Source organism: Protopterus annectens, chromosome 8.part0 (assembly GCF_019279795.1).
Source record: "Protopterus annectens isolate FY-2018-M chromosome 8.part0, PAN1.0, whole genome shotgun sequence".
Lineage (NCBI taxonomy): Eukaryota > Metazoa > Chordata > Ceratodontiformes > Protopteridae > Protopterus > Protopterus annectens.
The window spans coordinates 221,913,901-221,936,984 of NC_056741.1; the positions used below are offsets into that span (position 1 = coordinate 221,913,901).

Consider the following 23,084-nt stretch of genomic DNA (forward strand, 5'->3'; position numbering starts at 1 on the left):
CCAAGAGTCATTTGTTATCATAATTAAAAATGTCTTTAAATTTCAAAGTGTTCTTGCTTTCTGTTATTATTTGTCAATAATAGTCTATCTGATGCATACTTTTCTTACAGCAAGGTGCGCAAGCTTGAACGCACAACTAAGGGACTTCAATAAAAATCCCTTCAACATGAGTTTGAATAATTTAGGTACTGACTCCCTTAACATCAGTTGTTATATAAACCTAATAAATGTGCTTTAACACACAATTAGAGAATATCAAGAAAAGGTCATTTGTTTATGGATTTGATAAATAAGGGTGGTTCCTCCTTTAATATCAATTGCTTCATGTGCATAGATGTAACACATTCACCAAGGATGTTCATAACTATTTTAACTTGGGTCTCTTAATTTTCAGAACTGGTTTCAGAGGGACTACGCTATTTAGACCTGCGAGTTGATCAGCCCTCAAGTTAATTATCCATTTAATCTCCTTTAATTCGGTTAAATTATCAATGTCACCTCTCCTTGGTCCAACAAAAACATTTTCAATAACTTTGTACATAAATGTGTGACCACTGTTTGAATCAACATGACAGGCTAATGCATTGTGCAAATCCTTGTTGATGATATCCCTCTGATGTCTTTGTATTCTTTTTTTGAACAACTGGTTGGTTTTTCCTATATAAAATGATGTACAGTTCTTACAAGTTGCCAAGTAAACAACATTAGGCGTTTTACAAGTCGCCTTGACATTAAAAATGTATTCCTTACCAGTAAGGGGATGTACAAACCAATTGTTATTCTCTATCAGTGAAAAATATTACAATTGCTACACATATAGGTGTCTTTCCGTCCCTTTATTGGGTTCTGGTTCTGTGAATTGGTGCATAAAAGCCTTTTTATATTCTTTCTATTCTTATAACAGAACTGCAGTCTTTCTCCAATGATGTCTTTTAGCTGCGGGTCCTGGGTCAAAACAGGCCAAAATTGATTGATCACTCTTATAATCTGAGTATTATCAGAACTATAAGTCAAAGCGAATCTAGTGTTCGTGTTTGGCTGTTTGACTGTACTTTGTTGTACACTAACCTGAGGATGCAAATCCTGCTCTTTATACCCTCTAGCTCTGAGGTTATCCTGCAGAAATTTCACTTCTCGGCTTCTTGCTGATTCTCAGTTACATTGTTTGTAAATCCTGTTTTTTTCATTAGTCATGATATTTCTAGCTATATGTCTCGGATGCATGCTGCTTTTTTGCAAATAATGATTCCTCCAAGTGCTCTTGCTCAGAGGTGACCTTTGCCTAACATACAAGGCCATGTCAAACCCAGATTTGATGAATATGCTTCACCTCAAAAAATCTAGATCCGTCAGAGCCACAAGGGCGGGAGACTTAAACCTCGACACGGCTATTAATAGGACGTGCTGGAGGGATAGATTCATCACCCAAAGACTCCCTATGCTGTGGAATAAAATCCCGGTATATGTGAGGCAGAGCACCTCGCTGGCCTTGTTCAAGAGAAATCTTGACCAATGGATGGGAGATCGCAGATATACCCCAGGGATTACCTCAGTGTCACTGCTCAACAGAGGCACAGCAAAATAATGGGTATAGTTCCCCATACTAAAGGGGTGGCGTAAGCCACAAAACTATGGGCTAGGCTTGTAAATGCCCTCGGGCAGATAGCCTAGTATGAACCTATGAACCTATGAACCTATGAATCATTGAAGCTAACACTAACATCCAGAAAATTAATGATATGCCTCGAACATTCCGATGTGAAAGACAAATAAGAAGTAGTCATGTCAAGATATTTATGAAATCTTTTAAATTGTTCTTCATCCCCTTTCCATAGGATAAACAAATCATCAACAAAGCGACCATAATACAGGATGTTTTTCTGCCAAGGATTGTTAATATTTAGTGCAAATTGTTGTTCCCATTCAACAAGAACTAAATTGGATTAACTATTAGCACAGGGGGTGCCCATGGCTTCCCCCCATTTCTGTAAATAGATTTTTTTCTCCATATATAAAGTAGTTATTCTCCAAAATCAGTTCTAAGTCACAGATGACTCTCGTCTCAGCTATGGTTTTCCTGGTTGACATCAACCGTCTAACAGAGTCTATCCCAACATCATTTGGAATTGTGGTAAAAAGATTGTTGACATCCAGAGTTGTTAAAAATAGATCACCTTCATTAATTATATAATCCATGGACTTGGTTAATTTATCCAAAAAGTCATCCATGTCTCTTAATACTGTGATGTATAGATTTAACACTTCTCTTAATTCTTTCAATACATACAGCGATAAGTTCTCTGTGGCCCATCCTTGGCCTGACATAATAGGGCATAATGGAGGATCCCTGATGTTTTTATGTATCTTCGGTAACCCATTGATGCATGGAATTGTGGGTTTGGAGACTTCCAAAAAATCATATAAGTCCATGTCAATTTGTCTTTGTAATACCATATAATTTAGGCAGGAATTAATGTTTTTCATGGCTCTAGTTATTTCTAAGGACGAAACTTCAATGTATATTTTAGGGTCTTGTAACATTCCCTTCATCTTGTTCACATACCATAGTGTGTCCATCATCACAATGGTACCTCCTTTGTCAGCTGGCCTCAAGATAATATCATGGTTTTGTTGCAAGTTAGAAATAGCCTTCTTTTCATTAAAAGTAATATTTTTATAATGCTTAACACTAGGGTCCATTCTTAACTTGGCAACCTCATTAGTGCAAAGTCTAGTAAATAGTTCCACAACAGGATGGCTAACTGGAACAAAGGTACTAGGCTTCTTTGGTTTATTACTCTGTTCTTGTTTAGTACCAAAGATATTCTTTAATGTTACATTCCATCCAAAACATTTTAAATCAATTACAAATTTGTCCAGACCTGACCTAAATGATGGAATAAACGTCAACCCTTTTTGTAATATTGAGAGTTCAGCTGATGTGATAACATGCTTGGAAATGTTTACTACCAATGATCTTTCTCCATGTAAGGCTTCTTCCTTTTCCTGTCTTGACTCTGTCACCGATGGCCTCTGAATTGGTTCTGCTTCAAAAAAATCGGTAAGGAATCATTCAGAGGAAGATGTGTGCCATTCTTCCTGGGTATGGCTCCAGTTGGCATAAGTCCTGATGTGTTTCCTAGATTGGTATCCTGGATAGTCTCTTGATGATCCTGTAATAATAGATTGGTGCTTTGATCCTCATTTGTTACCACCAATGGTGTAGAACCTACCCCTGTATTGGTATTCTTTCTTTTGCTGAATGATAACTGGGGTCTTGGTTCCTCTGAGTAGTCTTCTCTAGGCCATTCAAAGATCCTTCTCTGTCTGAAATACATAACATCCCTGTTCAATTTTTTAATCTTTTGTTCTTTCACCTTGGATTCATATATGTTCAAATTGAATTGCAGTGTTTCCAACTTGTTTATCTGATAGGTGGTTAGATTCACTTTCTCTAACTCTATCTGTTTCTCTTTAATTACTTGTGCAATCTTCTCCTCTTCTGGTTTGAAATATTCAAGAAGTAATCTAATATAGCGGAAACTGGTCTCTAGATTGATGGCTTGCCAACTCGCCAATAGGTTGGGATGTCGATTACCATAGCTGGGCATACATTTAACATGCATGCCCCTGGGTATGACCCAGTGATGTAGGCATGCTTCCAAATGATACCTTTGCCAGGTCAACCTTTTTAACTAAAAGGCTACTGATTCAACATCTTTAAATATGGCATCAAAATTGGCATTATCTAGATCTTCTGGGGTATTACTCTGTGACCCTATCTCATTAACATCAAATTGAAGATTCAGAAACGGGTTCACTGTAGCCTCGACATTGTCCAAGTTAGTTCCAAGAATGAATTCCAAGCTAGCACGGTTGCTCTTATTCCTGGTAGTGTTATCATTAGCCATGAGCAATGGGAGAACAAAAGTCAAATCCAAAAACAACAAAACGCCCCCAACGCTGTGGTGAACTGTCTCAAAAATAGGAAAACAAGCAAAAACAAAGACAGTATGTTCACCAAAGATAGTGGCTCCAGATATAACAAATCCATGAACTGTTAAAATCCAAAATCAAACTTCCTTTAATGAACTGATACCAAAATAAAAACAAGAAACAAAATAATAAGTCCCTTAAAATCCACACGATAAGCGCTTTAGACAAATTTCTTCCTCGGATCGTAATGCAGAAGATGGGACCAGCACTGATCTTTAAAATGAAGGCTTTTAATTTTCTGACCAATCCAAACACAGGTTGAAAAGCTATCACCCAATCCATGTGGGTATTTCACCTCCTTATTTGCATACAAGAGCACAATCACTTCCGTTTTTTTATTGGGTTCTGGTTCTGTGAATTGGTGCATAAAAGCCTTTTTATATTCTTTCTATTCTTATAACAGAACTGCGGTCTTTCTCCAATGATGTCTTGTAGCTGCGGGTCCTGGGTCAAAACAGGCCAAAATTGATTGATCACTCTTATAATCTGAGTATTATTAGAACTATAAGTCAAGCTTGGTTTCACGTATTTTGTTGATTAGTTATATAATGACTGTTTCTAAGCTGTTTTTTATATACAGCTTATTTTAAAGATCACTGGCTTACTATCAGGTTATGCCATGCAAAGGCAAGCTACTAAACAAGGGTTGTGATTAAACAAAAAGTACGATCTTCCACCAATCACTAGCGCATATACATCTGATTGGTTGATTACACAGCTTAATTTGCATATTAGGCTGTGTCTTCAAAAAGGCGGGAAACGGAAGTGATTGTGCTCTTGTATGCAAATAAGGAGGCGAAATACCCACATGGATTGGCTGATAGCTTTTCAACCTGTGTTTGGATTGGTCAGAAAATTAAAAGCCTTCATTTTAAAGATCAGTGCTGGTCCCATCTTCTGCATTACGATCTGAGGAAGACACTTGTCGAAAGCGCTTATCGTGTGGATTTTAAGGGACTTTTTATTTTGTTTCTTGTTTATATTTTGGTATCAGTTCATTAAAGGAAGTTTGATTTTTGTATTTTAACAGCTCGTGGATTTGTTATATCTGGAGCCACTATCTTTGGTGAACATACTGTCTTTGTTTTTGCTTGTTTTCCTATTTTTGAGACAGTTCACCACAGCGTTGTGGGCATTTTGTTGTTTTTGGATTATTTATATATATATATATATATATATATATATATATATATATATATATATATATATATATATATATATATATATATATATATATTTTACATTTGTTGACCGGACTAGTCTAACTGGATATATGTCCATTTTCAGTAGAGGCCCCGGGGAGATAAGCTCCAAGACATAAACAAAGACATACAACTACAATAACAATAACAAAAAAAAAAAAAAAAAAAAAAATATATATATATATATATATATATATATATATATATATATATATATATATATATATATATATATATACAACAGTAACATATGTAGTACAGCATACAGGTTAGCATAGGATATTCAGTGAGGGCAAGAATCATAACAATGTATTTCACAGGTACAATGCATTATACAGGTAAAGTCAATAGTAAAAAAGAAGTTAATTTTGTAGCGATATTGATAAAGTATTTACTTAAAAAACAGTATCCACAGAGCATAGAAGCAATGTAATATAGAGAGAGATGATAAAAAATAGTAATAGGAAGGCATGAGAGTAGGTGAGAAGTAATGGATAGGGAAAGCCAAGTTTGAAAAGATAGATGACTAGTCAGGTTTGGTACAGGGGCATAGCCAGTGTATTTTAAGGTAAAGTTTAAGTCTGTTTTTGAAGTGTGGTAAAGAGGTGAGTGAGGAGAGTAAGGATATATATATATATATATATATATATATATATATATATATATATATATATATATATATATATCTCCAAACAGCACAAGAGTCACCAGAGCAAGTAAAAATGCGAACAAAGAAGCAAGCTGAAAAGCAGGAGTCACAATTTGTAATAAAATCCACCGAGTTTATTGTACAAATGGTAAGCGCTTTCACAAATAAATTTGCTTCATCAGACCTAACTAATCAAATGAGGTAATTTCCTTTTATACTCAATTAAATTCAAACTAACTAATCATACATTTACACATTTAAGGATGTACTTACACATTTAAAATATAACCCAGAAATATATTAAAAAACATTATAAAAATACATAATAACTCAAATAAAATCTACATTATTTCCTAAGTCTCCTACTTCTCAGTTTTTCTGTAATAGCTATATGATCATTTAACCCCTTACCCAAATGGGCTCTAAGTCTAACAATCCATGTAAGTTCCTTTGTCTCAGTTCTTAAACAACTAGGCTGGTTAGAACTGTCAAATCTAATTTTACTGAACCAACTAACAATAGTCCAAAAGATACTATACCAACCTTCAAAGACTCCCATACTCACCAACCTAATCTTCCCCTACTATAACCTAAAGATCCTACGCTCATCAAACAAATTACTGGTGCAAATAAATAAAAGCAACAATCTGGCTGGTGACTCTCTGTTCTCCAACGCAGTGGGAAAAACCTGGAACTCCCTCCCAGATCACCTTACATCCATTTCCTCAGCTCCCCTATTTAAAACCAAATTTAAAACATACCTCAAATCTCATTGGTTATGCCCTTGTGCTAATCCAGACTAATCACCAGTCTTTATATGATGACACCTCTCTACATTACAGCACAAGCAAAATTACCCCTTACTGATAATTGTGTGCATATCAATATACCTGTTAATAGTGAACTATTTAATAACTAATTGAATTACTAACAAACATCATATGGGTGACTTTTATAACTAACTTTGGTATTGGTTTATAATCAGAGACTTGATTGCTGTATTGTGTTTTTCTAGCTAACTTAGCCTACTAGCAAACTATATTGGTGTGACTTTACTGCTCAATAGTGTGCATTGTTGTCTTACATAGTTTTAAACATTCCCCTGTATTACTATACTACCAATGTTGTGCTACATCTTCTTATTCATCTTTGTACCTATATTCATAGCTCTATTCAGTAAGAATCATCCTACTAATATGACAATAGGAAATACCTCTATAATAGCTAAAACTTACAATGTACTTATGTCTTGTAAATACTATTTTGTAGTGCGGAGCTTTTCTCCCCGGGCCTCCACTGAAAATGGACATGTATCCAGTTGGACCAGCCTGGTCAACAAATGTAAAATAAATAAAATAAATAAATAAGATACATCTCCCAACCTCTCACCATCATATTCTAACTCTAATACTCAAAATCTAAACTGATGACTATCATCATTCTCAATAGTGTGCTTTGCTAAGGCACTGTATATATGCTCTCACCTATAACAATACATATGGTCATGAATTCATTCATGAAGGCGTCTATTTGTCTTCCCTATATAAAAGGAAGAACAGATAATACACTGGGCTAAATATATGAGGAGTGAGAAAAGGACCTGTACCGACTGGCTAGACAGAGGGACCAAGCTAGGAAAGATGTGCAGCAGGTAAAGATGATAAAGGATAATGAGGGAAGCATACTCACAAGCGAGGAGAGTCTGCTGAGATGAAAAGAGTACTTTGAGGGGTTGATGAATGAAGAGAATGAGAGGGAGAGAAGGTTGGATGATGTGCGGATAGTGAATCATGAAGTGCAATGGATTAGCAAGGAAGAAGTAAGGATAGCTATGAGGAGAATGAAGAATGGAAAGGCTGTTGGCCCAGATGACGTACCTGTGGAAGCATGGAGGTGTTTAGGTGAAATGGCAGTTGAGTTTTTAACCAGATTGTTTAATGAAATCTTAGAAAGTGAGAGGTGAGCAGTGAGTTTTTGAGATTCACTGGTGAATGCTCTGAGACTCGCATTCATTTCCTGGATATTTTGATTAGTATTGATGAAAGTGGTTCTGTGCATACAGATAGATATATTAAGGAATGTCATTGCCCGTCCTATTTACATAGGACTAGTATGCATCTGATACATGTTTTTAATAACATTGTCAAGGGCTAAATTATGCTTTGTTTGAGATTAACTGACAGAGATAGTCATCTGCATGAGGACATCGAACATATTACATCTGATTTTGTTAATAGAGGCTATGATAGAAGTGAAGTCAATAATATATCTTGTAAAGTACATAAGATGAGGAAAACTAGGGCTAGGCTGTATGTTTCCGAGCCCAATACAGCCAGCCATATGGTGAATAGGACAATGAATAAGACACCTTTTATTTTCTCCTATACCAGAGATCATGCTATAATCAGGAATATTTTACAACGAAATTGGAATATACTACGTACAGATGATCAAATAGTTCAAATAGTGGCGGAAAGACCTTATATTTCATTTAAAAATACAAAGAATCTGAAAAGAAGATTATGCTATCCTAAAAGTGTGACACATGAAATGAGATTTGGTATGGGTATGAGGACCACTAAATGTGGAAGTTGTAATTTCTGCACCTTTATACATGAAGGGATAGAGTTTAAGCACCCCAATACTAATAAAGTATATAATTTTGACATCAATGCTGATTGTAATAGTAAAAATCTTATATATCTAGCCCAGTGTATTATCTGTTCTTCCTTTTATATAGGGAAGATGAAGAGACGCCTTCGTGAATGAATTCGCGACCATATGTATTGTTATAGGCGAGGGCATATGTATAGTGCCTTAGCAAAGCACACTATTGAGAATGATGATAGTCATCAGTTTAGATTTTGAGTGTTAGAGTTAGAATATGATGATGAGAGGTTGGGAGATGTATCTAATAAAACCGAGACAAAGGAACTTACATGGATTGTTAGACTTAGAGCCCATTTGGGTAAGGGGCTAAAATGACCATACAGCTATTACAGCAAAATCTCCAACAACATTAGCAATGAAACAATAATCTTAGGAGACATGAATATTAACTGGGCCTCCATTCAGTCTCCTACAAACCCACTTAACATCAACCTCTACAATTTTTCACAGCTAATCAACTCTATAGCACGCCCCTCAAAAAACCTGTCTAGTGGCAGTATTCTAGACTGGATTCTAGTCTCTCATCCCCACTATTTCTCCGACAGTGGTACTCTTCCAGATCCTCTTAGTGACCACTTACCCACTTTCACTCATTGTCTCCCCTTACTCCTACATCGCACCCATAGTTTTATTACTATACGGAATCAAATAAACTTTAATCCATCAACCTTTTCTAATTCCCTAAAAGCAATAAACTGGGACTGTCTAAAAACATTGTCTCTAGATAATGCAGTTGCCCACTTCAACTCAACATTCTTAAAAGTTCTAGACTTTTATGCTCCCTTAAGGACAAAGAGAATAAAAAATTAAAACTGCCCCATGGCTTACCAATAACACACTAGCAATAATGCGGCATAGAGATAAAGCCTGGACACACTTCCAGAAAAATAGGACCACCCTCAACCATAATGAATACAAAACACTTCGAAATAAAGTAAAAAAACTCATCATCTCTGATCGACAAAATTACTTCTCCATACTCCAAAACAATAACAAAGCAAATCTTCAGATATTCTGGAAAAGTATCTCTAACCTCCTCAACCCCAGCAAACCAGACACCCCCACCCCAGACCCTAATGCTCCTGATACTGACCTAGCCACACAATTTAACTCTTTTTTCATTTAATCCATCTGTAAATTAACCTCTTCTTTCCCTAACAATATCACATGCTCCACCTCACCCCCAACCCCCCCCTACCAATACTCTGCCCTGCACTGCTACCACTCCCTCATTCTCATCCACTAACTCTCTACCCTCTTCCTCTTCTCCTACTCTCACTTCCTCACCTTCTTCACCCCTAATACCCCCTCTTCCCACTCCCCACTATTCTCACTAAAGCCTATACCCACTTCTACTATCAAAAAACTCCTTCTAAAACTGAAGCCATGCACTAATGCTCCTGATAATATCCCCTCTTTCTTTCTTAGCACAGCAGCTGAAGCAATTGCCTACCCCATTAGCATTCTAATCAACCGCTCTATCCAAGAAAGTACAGTACCCCAAATCTGGAAAAAGGCCTTTATCATACCATTACATAAAGGGGGCAACAATAACAATGTTACTAATTTCCGCCCCATTGCTATCCTGCCTCCCATCTCTAAACTCCTTGAAAAGTGTATCCAACTTCAACTCCTACCACATCTCTTAGATAATCACCTACTAACTCCCACACAAAATGGATTCAAACCTAATCACAGCACTATGACAGCCCTCCTCTCCTTCCTTGAAACTATTAACAAAGCCCAGGACTCTGGTCTATTTGTCTCTACCCTATTACTAGACCACTCTAAGGCCTTCGACACTATCTCACACAGCCTGCTTTTAACTAAACTCTCAAAACTTAACCCATCTCCTTCATCTTTGAATTGGTTCTCCAGCTACCTATCCCATAGATTTCAAGCAGTAAAATGGAAAAAGGCCACCTCCTCATTTCTTAATACCCCAACCGGAGTTCCCCAAGGTTCCATATTGGGTCCCCTCCTCTTTAATATATTTATAAATGACTTCCGCAACTCTATCCCTTTCTCAAACATCATCCAATATGCAGATGATTCAACTATTATCTGCTCTGCCACATCTACCCCAACACTTCTAAAGCTTACTCAAGATGCTTTTTCAACCACTGAGCAATGGATGAAATGAAATCACCTAGCACTCAATGCCTCTAAAACCAAACTAATGGTTTTTACACCCTCTAAAGTCACATCCCTCGATATAAACACTTTCTCTATTATTAGTCAAAATAACACACCTCTGGAACTGGTCTCAGAGACCAAATTACTCGGGGTCCAAATTGACAACCAGCTCAAATTCAACTCTCATTTACAACTAAATATAAAAAAAACACATCAAAAATTCGGTATGCTCTATTGACAAAATCATTACCTTACTCCTGCCACTAAAATTACTCTCTCTACTTCCTTTCTTATCCCCTCCCTTCTCTATGGAGCTCCACTTCTGACTAATCTGCAGTCCTCTCTGAAAACACAACTTTCCTCTTGCTACAACAAAATTGCCAAGTTTGCCACCAGCCATAAGTCCTCTACCCACCATTGCTCCTCTCTCCAAAAACTAAAATGGCTAGAACTACCCAATCTTCTCACCTATACTCAACTAACTCTTGCACTCAAGCTGATTCTCAACCCCTCTCTCTGTCCCTCCCTTTCTACTGCCTTTAAAATGCACCTACCTGATAGAGTATTAAGGTCTAATAACCAAAATCTATTAGAAGTGTACAAACCAACTCGTCCCCCAGGCAAAAATCTTCTATCCTATGGTCTGGCTCGCCTCTGGAACTCCCTGCCACCATCCATTCGTATCAGCTCTAACCGTTTTACTTTTAAAAAATCTCTTCATTCTCATCTAGTATCCCTCTGGGAATGCTCTTGCTCCCATCCCACATAACTAGCACTGACATTTCCCATCTTCCTTACTTCCCCTGATAACACCAGCATTTCTCTGTTTCATTACTCCTAACTCATCCATTCTTATTATTATGATATCTGCATGAATATTATTATGATATTTGCATGAATATATGATGCTGTTCATTTAAGTGTTTGAATCCTAGGACAAAATGACTTCTAAATATTTACTTGCACTATTCCTTTTTTAGTTTGTATCATGTGTTAGTTTCAATCACTACTTTGTATTAGTTTGTAACTTTTGTGTACTATTTGTTATTGTTTGCTTGAATTGTTTTTTTACATTGTATAATTATCTTTCATATTTTTTATATTTGTATAATTATCATTCATAACCTAATGTAATCTTGATTGTTTGGAGCTTTTCTCCCCAGGACTCCATTGAAAACAGGTTCATTTTGGCCCAATGGACTATCCTGGTAAACCAACTGCAATAAATAATAAATAAATAAAACTGAGAAGTAGGAGACTTAGGAAATAATGTAGATTTTATTTGAGTTATTATGTATTTTTATAATGTTTTTTAATATATTTCTGGGTTATATTTTAAATGTGTAAGTACATCTTTAAATGTGTAAATGTATGATTAGTTAGTTTGAATTTAATGGAGTATAAAAGGAAATGACCTCATTTGATCAGTTAGGTCTGATGAAGCAAATTTATTTGTGAAAGCGCTTACCATTTGTACAATAAACTCGGTGGATTTTATACAAATTGTGACTCCTGCTCTTCAGCTTGTTTATTCACATTATTACTTGCTCTGGTGACTCTTGTGTTGTTTGGAGATATATATATATATATATATATATATATATATATATATATATATATATATATATATATAAAATGGTTCTTCTTCATCCTTATTCACTTAAATCTACTGAAAACAATATTAAACAATTTGTAAGACTGAATATGTACTGCTGAATAACAAAAACACACTCAAATCCAACTATGATGAACATGTAGTAACATAAATAATGCATGCCCTTAACATAGTTTATAAAACAAGTCATTATACTTTAATCAAAACAGCCCAATAAGGGACAACACTATCTCCCAAATGGTAGCCCTCTTAAACATTCTGCCTTCTCAACCCTGATCCAAAACATGCTCTAAAAGTGCCCGCAGAGAAGAAATGGGTTGGGAGAAAAGGAAAGGGCAGCAAACTGACAGATACATGCACCCTCAAGCAGCAACAACCTCTATGTCCCTAGAAGATAAGCACGCAGTGATGTGTTACAGGTATTAGGAAAGAAATGAGTACAATATAGGGTACTGGGAGAGCATTTCACACATCATGCATCTACCACATCAAAAGAGCCATGGGGATAAACCAAGGCTGCACAGCTTCAATGTTTTATGCACTCATCTTTTCCTATGAAGGTACAAGAGGAAAATAAAACTAACAAGCTTAGTGTATACTGAGCAGTCAAAATACTGATACAGTTATAATATCAAACAGCGTGTCCCATTTACAATAGATATATGAAATTCAGGCCAGGGGCATGTAACAGTCACACAGAAAAAAAAGCATAATTAGATATTAACAAAAAGCCAACACTTTGTAGCATCACTTGCTAACATTCCTAAACCCTCCCTTTAGGAGCACTCTAAAAAAAAAAACACTAGCTTTCAAAATAAACTATCAAGTCATAGGAGCAAAGGGGATGGATCTTTCTTTCATTAACTGTAGAGTCACTGGGGGATGAATATGTGTCCTGTCATGAGTGCTCTATAGATTCTCTCTCTCTTTGGCAGAAATTTCTAGGACAGAAAATGGAGCTTCATTTCCCAGTTTCTCAGACTCTTCTACAGACAAATTAGCCAAAGGTACAAATCTATTATAATCTGGTCTGATGGAATTAAATATGTTTTGCTTGGCATTCCCAGGCTTCAGAGCCTTGAGATTCTGATTTATTTAATACTTTTGTTGACTGAGATAGTTCAACTGCACTGTGGTAGCCTCTTTTCAGGGGAGGTCTGGGGAGAAAAGCTCTAGTTACAAAACAGATAGTTTTATATATTAGATCAAAAATGTAAAGCCTAAAGTTACAGTTTAGACATATGATAATTAAAAGGTACCTGAAGTACAGAGAAACTGCAATAAGTAAAATAGAATCATTACATATTAATACACGACAAACTGGCATACACAGTGAAGTTTAAAATGTCAATATGCAGTTTTACATTTAAATTATTTTTGTGTGTGTATGTTGGGGGGGGGGTAAAGATTGCTATGATAGCTATACGTCTAAAGTTATTGATTTTACTGAATGTATTCCTTTGTGTAAAGGGAAATGTGTATTTTTTTTCCTGAAAGAGTGAGCATGCGATTTCTTAACTGACCTATTTATAAGAATTATGACAGGATAGGCAATGCTACTGGTTGCTATTTTAAGGTACTGACTTGGAATGTCATCAGCTGAAGTAGAGCTTGGTTTGAGTTTGCTTAAGGGTAGTTTTATATAGGATGTGGGCATAGGTCATGTAGCTGTTGGGCAAGGTTGTTATTAGCTGATAGGGAATCCTTGGTTATGGATGCTATACTATCTATGAAATAAGAGTTGAATTCTATTGCAGTTTCAAGTGGCAAGTTATTGGGAGAGGGGTTAGGGCTGAATTTGGCTGGGATGCAAGATTTCTTCATTGCCTGACCAAATTGCTATTGTTTTGAAATTTGTTATAGCATATTTTTTGTCTACATTCATTTACCTTTCAGTAAGGTTGCAGAGCATTCTGAAGTTTGTGAGATATTGCGATGTTTTATATTGCTGCCATGCTTTCCACACTTTTTCTCTATCATGCATTAACATTCTACTCTTTTTGGATAGCCAAATTGCATTATCTGTTTTTAGTCTCTTCCTTCTAGGAGATGCAATGCCATTTAAGATATATTAATTTAAAACATCATCTATGTAGAGGATTTGTAGGATGCTCCAGTTAATAGATTATAAGGTAGTAATGAAATTTTCTGGGTCTACTGATTTTAATTAAAAAATGACCCAAAAGTGGACGTTCATAATGTTGACCAGGAACCATCAACATTGCAAAATTTGACACTTTAATACACGTGTGCTTAGCAATACTCTCAGCACATGAAAAATGTAAACACAACTAAAGCAAACAAAACTAAAGCAAAGAACATTTTTTGCAGGAGGCAAGGCCCATCTACCCCCTCAACTCCAAAATTACAAAATATTAGGAGAAGGGCATATCCCACTGCAGTGAATATTGTTTGCTCTCCCACATATATTGAACATTTGTTTAGTTGACCATGATTTTTTTAGCATGCTTTTGTATACAAGCAGAGATTGGTTTAGACCACTGATCAGGTACTGTTTTCTCCTGTATACCTGCACTAGTGAAGTATTTCTTATTGATAGGTTCCTCTCACTTAACAGTCACATGTTGCTTAGAATTTTCCTCTTTGGGGCTGTCTATTTAGCTTGATAGGAAGTTTAGAATTTTATTCAGGGTGCACTTTTTACATTGGAGTATACCCTTTCAGTGTGTGATTCATTCTCTTTAGATCTGGTAGTCATTTGTATTCTCTAGTCTGGAACATGATCAGGCTGCAATATTTTATATAACTTCTTTTCTACTGGCTCTTCTACTCCCTGTATCATTGACAAAATGTATGTATATCCAGGGCTTTCTAATACTGTGCCTCAATCATTTTGTCAGGTTTGGCAGAAGTAAATCTGTAAGCCTATTAATTGGCTGATTTATTTCCCAACACTCATAAGGAGGTCTATCAAAAGGATTATTTTCTTCCCATTGTCTCCACAAATCTTTAAAGTGAGTAAATATTTTCCTATTACTATGTCATTTATTAAATTGGGAACTGCAGCATCAGTTTCTTTTCTAAATCCAGTGTGTATTTTTGCTTGAGTGATTGTTTTGGTATTACTTCTTGTCTTTATGCATGCCGACTACCTCTACTGCCTTTTTAGAAGGTGTCTTCTTTTTGCACACATACACACACACACACACGCACACACACACACACACACACACACACACACACACACACAAACGCACGCACACACACACACACACACACACACACACACACACACACACACACACACACACACACACACACACACACACATACACACACAAACATGCACTTTACTTTTATAAGTGTAACTATTCTGCCTGAGTCTAGTAGTCACTACAGCAGCATATCATCAACTCAGATATTGCAGTGAATGAGTATTGTGATAGCAACATAGCATAAAGCTTACTCAGCTATTCTTGCAAACAATGCCTTGTACTCCACTGACTAATCATCAATAGTAGCATGCTTTTCAATTTGCATTTGCAGGTATAACAGTGTTCTCATTGCTGGTACAAAATTTAGCTATGTGATTCCTTTTCCTAAATTTAAAACAAAGTATTTATAGAGTTCATACTTTGTTATCGGATTTTAACACAGGCTTTACTATACATCTAAACTACACAGGTGTAAACATAGTTTCCCTGCATAAAAGTTTCTGCATTATTCCAACAAAATTTTCAGTGAATTTAGAGTGACTTAGAGATACATGCTTTTCTAATTTAACACACAAGGCCCTTTAAATGTTAAGTCCAGCTAATATTTCTACACCTTAACTTTTAGTATGCTGACTCTCAGGATCTATCTATAATTAAAACATATATTTCAACTCACAAAACTGATGTCTTACTATTTTACTTGGAGAAAATGTCCAGCTATAAAATTTTGAGCTTGTGTCTCAGTGGCAACACCAGCATTATTTTACATTATTATGGTCCTAATATTCAGTCACTTTCATGTCCATGAAGTCCTTTAAGGTCTCTACAATTAACTTGGCTAAGGGGACTCTGCCCAGTCACTCCGGTCACATTCCTCTTGATGGAAATACCATTAAAAAAGATGAGGTATTATGAGGTCTTTCTCCCTGGATAGTTACTTAATAGCTAGAATTGTCTTTGGCAAACCCATGAACTTGGCAATAACTCCCATCACATTGGCTGCAATAACAATACTCTGAAACAGCTGCTTCACATTTATTATCTTGGCACAAAAGCAAATAAGAGAGGTACACAAAACTCACATCCCAAACAACAGGACTGTTGTGTTAGTTCTCCCTATCTGGGGAACATTTGTTCACCCTTTGAGACTTTAGGCAGCAAAAGGTGCACATATGGATTCTTTTGGTAGGAAAATTTGGGCTCATGTAAAAAACACAACTTTTACAATTTCTCAAATCAGTTTTACTGCAGTCCCAAGATATCTTTGCACAGCTTTCGTCTGTCTGAATACTAAGCAGAAAATCTCCATGCTACTTTAGGTTCTTCCATGCTATCTCTTCTTTTCTGTAGTATACTCACCAGAACCTCTGTTACAGGCACAAAATCACCCCACATAGACACACCAATGTTTCTAATCACCAGGTTATAGTCCTCCTTTTTATACACCACACAAAAGGACACTTGCTTATTAACATGTTTCCCGGTGAGAACCTTTCTAATACAAAAAGTATGCCTGCCTGTCTGAAAGGAAACACAGTTACAAAATACTTTGTGTGCAAAACTGTGGCAGCCATATTATTTACAACACATTAAATGTACAATGATATTATTTGCATCACTTTGCCAAATCATAGGATAATAACTGCCACTAAGTGTCATTCATACTATCAGATCTGCAGTTCATTGACAGAGTGAAATGCTTGGGAATTTCATTGAGAGTTTGCATCATCAAGCATTGAAAGAAGGAAGTCTGAATGCATGTGGTAAGACAAATGGGGATTTTGTGATTTTAATGATGAGACTTTTGGATAAACCATATGTTTCAGCATTAGGGGGTGGGAGTGTGTGTGTGTGTGTGTGTGTGTGTGTGTGTGTGTGTGTGTGTGTGTGTGTGTGTGTGTGTGTGTGTGTGTGTTTATGGATTATAGTTAGAGTAAGAAGTAGGTAAGTGGATAAATGTAGTGTTGTGCATGTGTGTTGTATGTGGTGTGTGTCTGAGTGTCTTGTATATTGGTAATATAATGGAAAACATTTTTCTAAAGTAAGGTTTAGGGTTGGAGTTAGAGGCAGGGGTGGGGTTAGGGTAATGATTTATTAGTGAGGTCATACAGGTTTGGTTAGTGTTGACCAATAACTATCTGACAGAGAAGGAAGGAAGACTATGATAATTAGTGACATGCTCTCTCACTTTAGATTTCATATAAAGGTTATGGTCATATATAAAATTATTTTAGAATAATTATTTTGTTGCATAGTTAAGGATAGTGATTGAGCTATGATATTTGTTTTATTAACATACTAATTGTATTAATGACATATTTCTTAAGTTAATTTTAGAGAGGGGAAGCATTTTTTTTTATTTTAAAACTGTACTTCTGACAATTTTAAAACCAAATACTGAAAAACTGAGACATTCAGTATAAAATGTTTTGATATTGCTTTCAGGTGCGGAGACATGAAGCTCAAAGTAAAGATGTGAACTGTTTGCAGACAAAATGCATGAAAAATGTATAAATTCCACATTAAAGTTAGTCCATTATAAAATTAGAAGAGGTGAGAAAGCAATAGGGCTCCTGGCATTTTGTCAGGCAATGTTATCCTTACTGATCGGAGTTTTTGCCTAGAATACATGCTCAATCGCATCTTTGTGTGAGGTAACAATTAGATACATAATTAGGTCTGAGCAACATTAGAATACTGACAGAGCTTAGCTGATTAGCAGTATTCTTCTACATGGAAGGTAACATTACATATCTCTTTTCAAAACAAAGTTTTGCTTTACTAAATGTTTCATATCATTAAACAGTTTTTGGCAAAGAAAATGTTTCAATAAGCAAAACAAATTAATCATGAATCTGCACTTCAATATGCTTTCGGACTTTTGGAGCCAGTAGAGGATATAAGGTGTCCTTTCAGTCACACAAGTCTAATTTATTTATTAGCAGCTTGACTTCTGAATTAATGGAAACTAGGTATGCTTTCCTCAAAAGAATAAATGTTGATATTGGCTCACCACTGCCTGTTGTCATGCATCGGGCATTTTTCAGCAGAGACAAAGTCTTCTTCATCTGGTTTTGTTCCTTTGTCAGATTGCTGTTCTTCAAAACCTCATGAACAAGTCGTTGAGATGCCCTTGAGTCTATTTGATTGTTGTGGAAGAAAAGGAAAGAAAACAAATATGTTTGCACATTTTAGATGGAAGATACATTCAGCAATGCAACATAATGAACATTAGGTTTAATCTGTTCAACACTTTTAATCAAATGTGAAATGGATCAAATTTCTTCAACTGTGACATTAATCAACAACATGCTTTAGGGGATGTGAGAGAGATATGATTGTTCTTAAGATTGGTATTCAAAACTTTGCTGTGGTGGAACGCTATAGGCCCCATCAATATTATTCAGGGAGCCCTGAGCATTCCACCTGCTGTGACCATGTCATTTTATATTTTCTAATAATTTAAATGTATAAATTATATAATAATGTGCACATAGAAGGAACCCATGAAAATAATACCTGAGAGCATTTATGCTATTAGAAGCAAGATTTTGTGATACCTTTGTAATTACCTTTTCATTACAATTAATTAAAACATACTCTGGGATTCAGAAACATTGTGGGCCAGATGGCGACCAGGCTAATGGTGTACACTGTGTGTGCATGATGACCCCTGAACCCCAATACTCATCAGCAGTAAATGATAGCCAAGCAAGCCAGCGCAATCAGCAGCTCATTACAAATCATAGATATGGCTGCAGCAAGGACCGCAGGAAGACCATATAGGAGCATATGGTGCAGCCCCACGGAAGTAAGAGAAGCAGCAGTGCTCATATGTCAAGCAGGAGTCCCAATGATCCTCAGTGTGAGTTTACACGCACAGTAACGGCAAGAGAAAGAACGTTTGTGCCAGCCCTAAAAGGTCATGAGACAGGTGCTGTGATCTATTTTTAATAATCATACATGGGAGGAGAAGGAATTACTGAAATGTGTTAATATTGATATCTGTTTTATTGACACATTTTTGTCAAAAGAACAGATGGTCAGCAGGTGTTTGAAAGGGATAACTCTGGGATAAGGGAATATGCCCTTTACTTGTGGAGTGTCTAAACTTGGAGTTGTATATATAATCAGCAGGGGATATACAGTGTGCAGGGGGGGGGTTCCCCCACAAAAACAATGTTTCTTAATTTGTTTGCTCCAAGGTTAATCCTTGGAGCATGGACAGAATGGTGTTTGTGATGTGTTATTGATGTTAACATGTTGAGATTAAAGACATTGACATTTGGAAACATTGATGCAATACAATAGATTTATCTAATCTTTATCTGTATATTTATATAGACATATATAAATATATACAAATGTATTTATACACATACACACAGACACACACACACACACACACACACACATATATATATATATATATATATATATATATATATATATATATATATATATATATTCATGTATGCATGCAGAGAATATAACTTGTGGATAGTTGTAAGGAAATGACATGAGGTTGAGGAGGTGCCACAGAAACAAACAAACAAACATATAACATATAAAACACTACAAAGGGAGGTGATGGCACAGTGACGAATGTGGAAGACAGTGGATAAGGGGGTATGAAATTGAAGATAAAAAATATAAAAGAACACATAATGAGTGCAGTGGAGAAAAGTACAGATATATCAACCAAAAGAAGGTGCCATATCAACAGAGACTAACACCTGGACCTGTATTATAATGCATATGTTAAGGAAAAGTACCCTGTTGTAATAATGGTATACCTATATGAACCCATGCTACAGAAATAAGCACTTACTTTAATAGGTAGGTGAGATGACCTCACAACCCTCCCCACTTACAGTATGTAAATCACTTAATTTAGTGGATGAGCTACTCAGGACAGAGCAAGTTTCGGCACAATAAATTGCATACTAATTACACAAAGTACCATTAATGTATATAATTTATGAAAGTCAGAGCACAGCAGATCTGACACCAAGACCATAAGACCACTAGTTAACAATATATAAAACATATATTTATACATATGTGTATATGCACTCATCATAAGTGTGAATATCTAAAAGTATAAAATATATATATAAAATATATATATATAAAAATATATATAAATATATATATATATATATATATAAAACCATACATTTATATAGTTTAATACAGTCGGAGCAGAACACTGATAATATAGGAATGGTAGTGTGATGTATGGGTTAGTGATACTATTAGTGTTTTGTGTTGATGTTCCTTCCCTTGTCCGCGCCCTCCTCCTCGTGATCATCCATTCTCCCTGTCCTCTGTGTGATTTTCTAATATACCACCTCTAATATTGGATTTAATTTGTTCCAACACTCTAAACAGGAAAGTATGTTCACTACCTAGTTCTACCACCATGTTCTAATAAATTCTTAATTATTCCCTTTCCTCATGATATGTGTGTTTCGTATTCTTCTATCCTAACTGTGGTAGTCGTTTTGCCATAATAAGCATTGCACACACCTGACATACTGCCAGGTATACAATGTTTACCATTATCAATATATAACACTGATTGCATCGACCACATGTTTTAGTGTAACCCAATTCCGTCTGTCTCTCATCCTTGAATAACATAAAGTCTTCTCAGTTCAGTTTATTCCTGTATAAAAACCTCGGTTCATTCCCTACTAATTGTTTAATCCACCACATTAGATTTGTTCGGTTGATCTTCATTCCTTACTAATCTGGGTTGTCTATCAATTTCATCACCATTGTAACCTCTTTCCATTAATCTTTTTCAAATCTTTGTATGCCTACCTCAAACCTATATCGGTGGCATCCATAACATAAACATCACACACAACAATAAAATATAAAAATGCCATGTGTGTGTGTGTATCAGTTCTTCTAAATACTGTATTCTTCTCATGAGCTAGGAAACATACATATTTATTTTTTATTTGCGCACTCCCATGGCAACACCAGCTTGCTGTTTAAATATTAGCTCATTAAACATAAAACATTATTCTCCAATACAATATTCAGAAGATTAGTCAATAAGTATGCCTTGAATTGTAAGTGTGCTATTCTCCAATAGATATTCTTTAATAAATATAATACCCAAATCATTTATTCATACAGTCATATAGTTCAAGTAAAAAGATGTCTTTCAATATACACCCGATATGTGTTCTGTGATCCAACTCTGTCCTGAAACCACTGGTCTCATGGGTGGCTCATTCATACTCTTGTGTACCAAGCCTTGTATAGGAATATTAAAGGGTTCAAGACTTCAAGGTACTCAAAAAAAAAATTCAATAAAAATAAGCATTTAAAAAAATCAAAACAAAAATTCCTACCCTCCAATATGATATTTCTCACCATGGCTATGGTAATTTCTAAATAAAATCTAAAACTACCACCCTCCCCCTTTATCTGCCGGTCTAATTGTTACTGCCTTATTCATTTTTCCTTCCTACTGAGATTATCTTGTAGCTCATCTTCAGTCAGTTTCAGATAAGCTTCAACTAATGGATGATGTATAGGTACATAATTGCTCAATCTCTTAAAGCCTAGTGTGGTTACATTTCCTTCCCCAGTGTCATTAGTATTACTTTGAAACATCAATTTAAGCATAAGATTCCTACAAAACATTACCACTAGGGATGAAACTCAGTCCTTTCTTCAATAAATCTATCTCAGATTGTGTTAAAACATAGCTAGATATATTACAAATCAACGAGCCATGACTGTGTGTATTTGTATTCTCTATACTCAAATCTAATACTTCATTCATATTTATTGTCCCAGCTTGTTCCTCCACATTTTCTTTATTGTGTGCTGTGGATAGTGTAACAGCTAGATCAGAGGTTGTGTCTGTAGACACAGATGATGTCATTAATATTATACATACAGACAATGATACATCAGACAATATGGATGCAATAGTGAATGAAGCTATAGATAATGAGGTTATAAATAATGATGTTACACACATGAATCTGTACCCTCAGGTTGAGGTTATGAGTAAATCACTGAGCCATGATGATAGAGTAGTTAGACCTAAAGTTATTAGACAAAAGGATATGCCAGAATCAGGACATGGGGAGATTCCTTTTCCTCTACCTGTGAGGAAAGACAGAGGTATCAGAAGAGGATCCCTAAGCCTAAGAGGGAGACAAAAGGAAAGCATCAGAGGAATTCCATCCACAGCACACAATAAAGAAAATGTGGAGGAACAAGCTGGGACAATAAATATGAATGAAGTATTAGATTTGAGTATAGAGAATACAAATACACACAGTCATGGCTCGTTGATTTGTAATATATCTAGCTATGTTTTAACACAATCTGAGATAGATTTATTGAAGAAAGGACTGAGTTTCATCCCTAGTGGTCGTGGTAACTTAGCCGACATAGTAGTGGATACGAGAATGTTTTGTAGGAATCTTATGCTTAAATTGATGTTTCAAAGTAATACTAATGACACTGGGGAAGGAAATGTAACCACACTAGGCTTTAAGAGATTGAGCAATTATGTACCTATACATCATCCATTAGTTGAAGCTTATCTGAAACTGACTGAAGATGAGCTACACGAATATTTCAAGCGGAAACCTAATGTCAGG

The 23,084-nt window shown here is 35.8% G+C and overlaps 1 protein-coding gene across 1 annotated transcript in view; it reads right to left on the minus strand.

Annotated features, from left to right (window-relative positions):
• The window catches only part of LOC122808711 (CD209 antigen-like protein C), a 464,731-nt gene that overhangs the window by 292,672 nt on the left and 148,975 nt on the right, over positions 1–23,084 (minus strand). Inside the window, exon 3 of the mRNA XM_044079699.1 lies at positions 18,458–18,583. Within this exon, the coding sequence (XP_043935634.1) occupies positions 18,458–18,583 (126 nt within the window). The remainder of the gene's footprint in view (positions 1–18,457; positions 18,584–23,084) is intronic.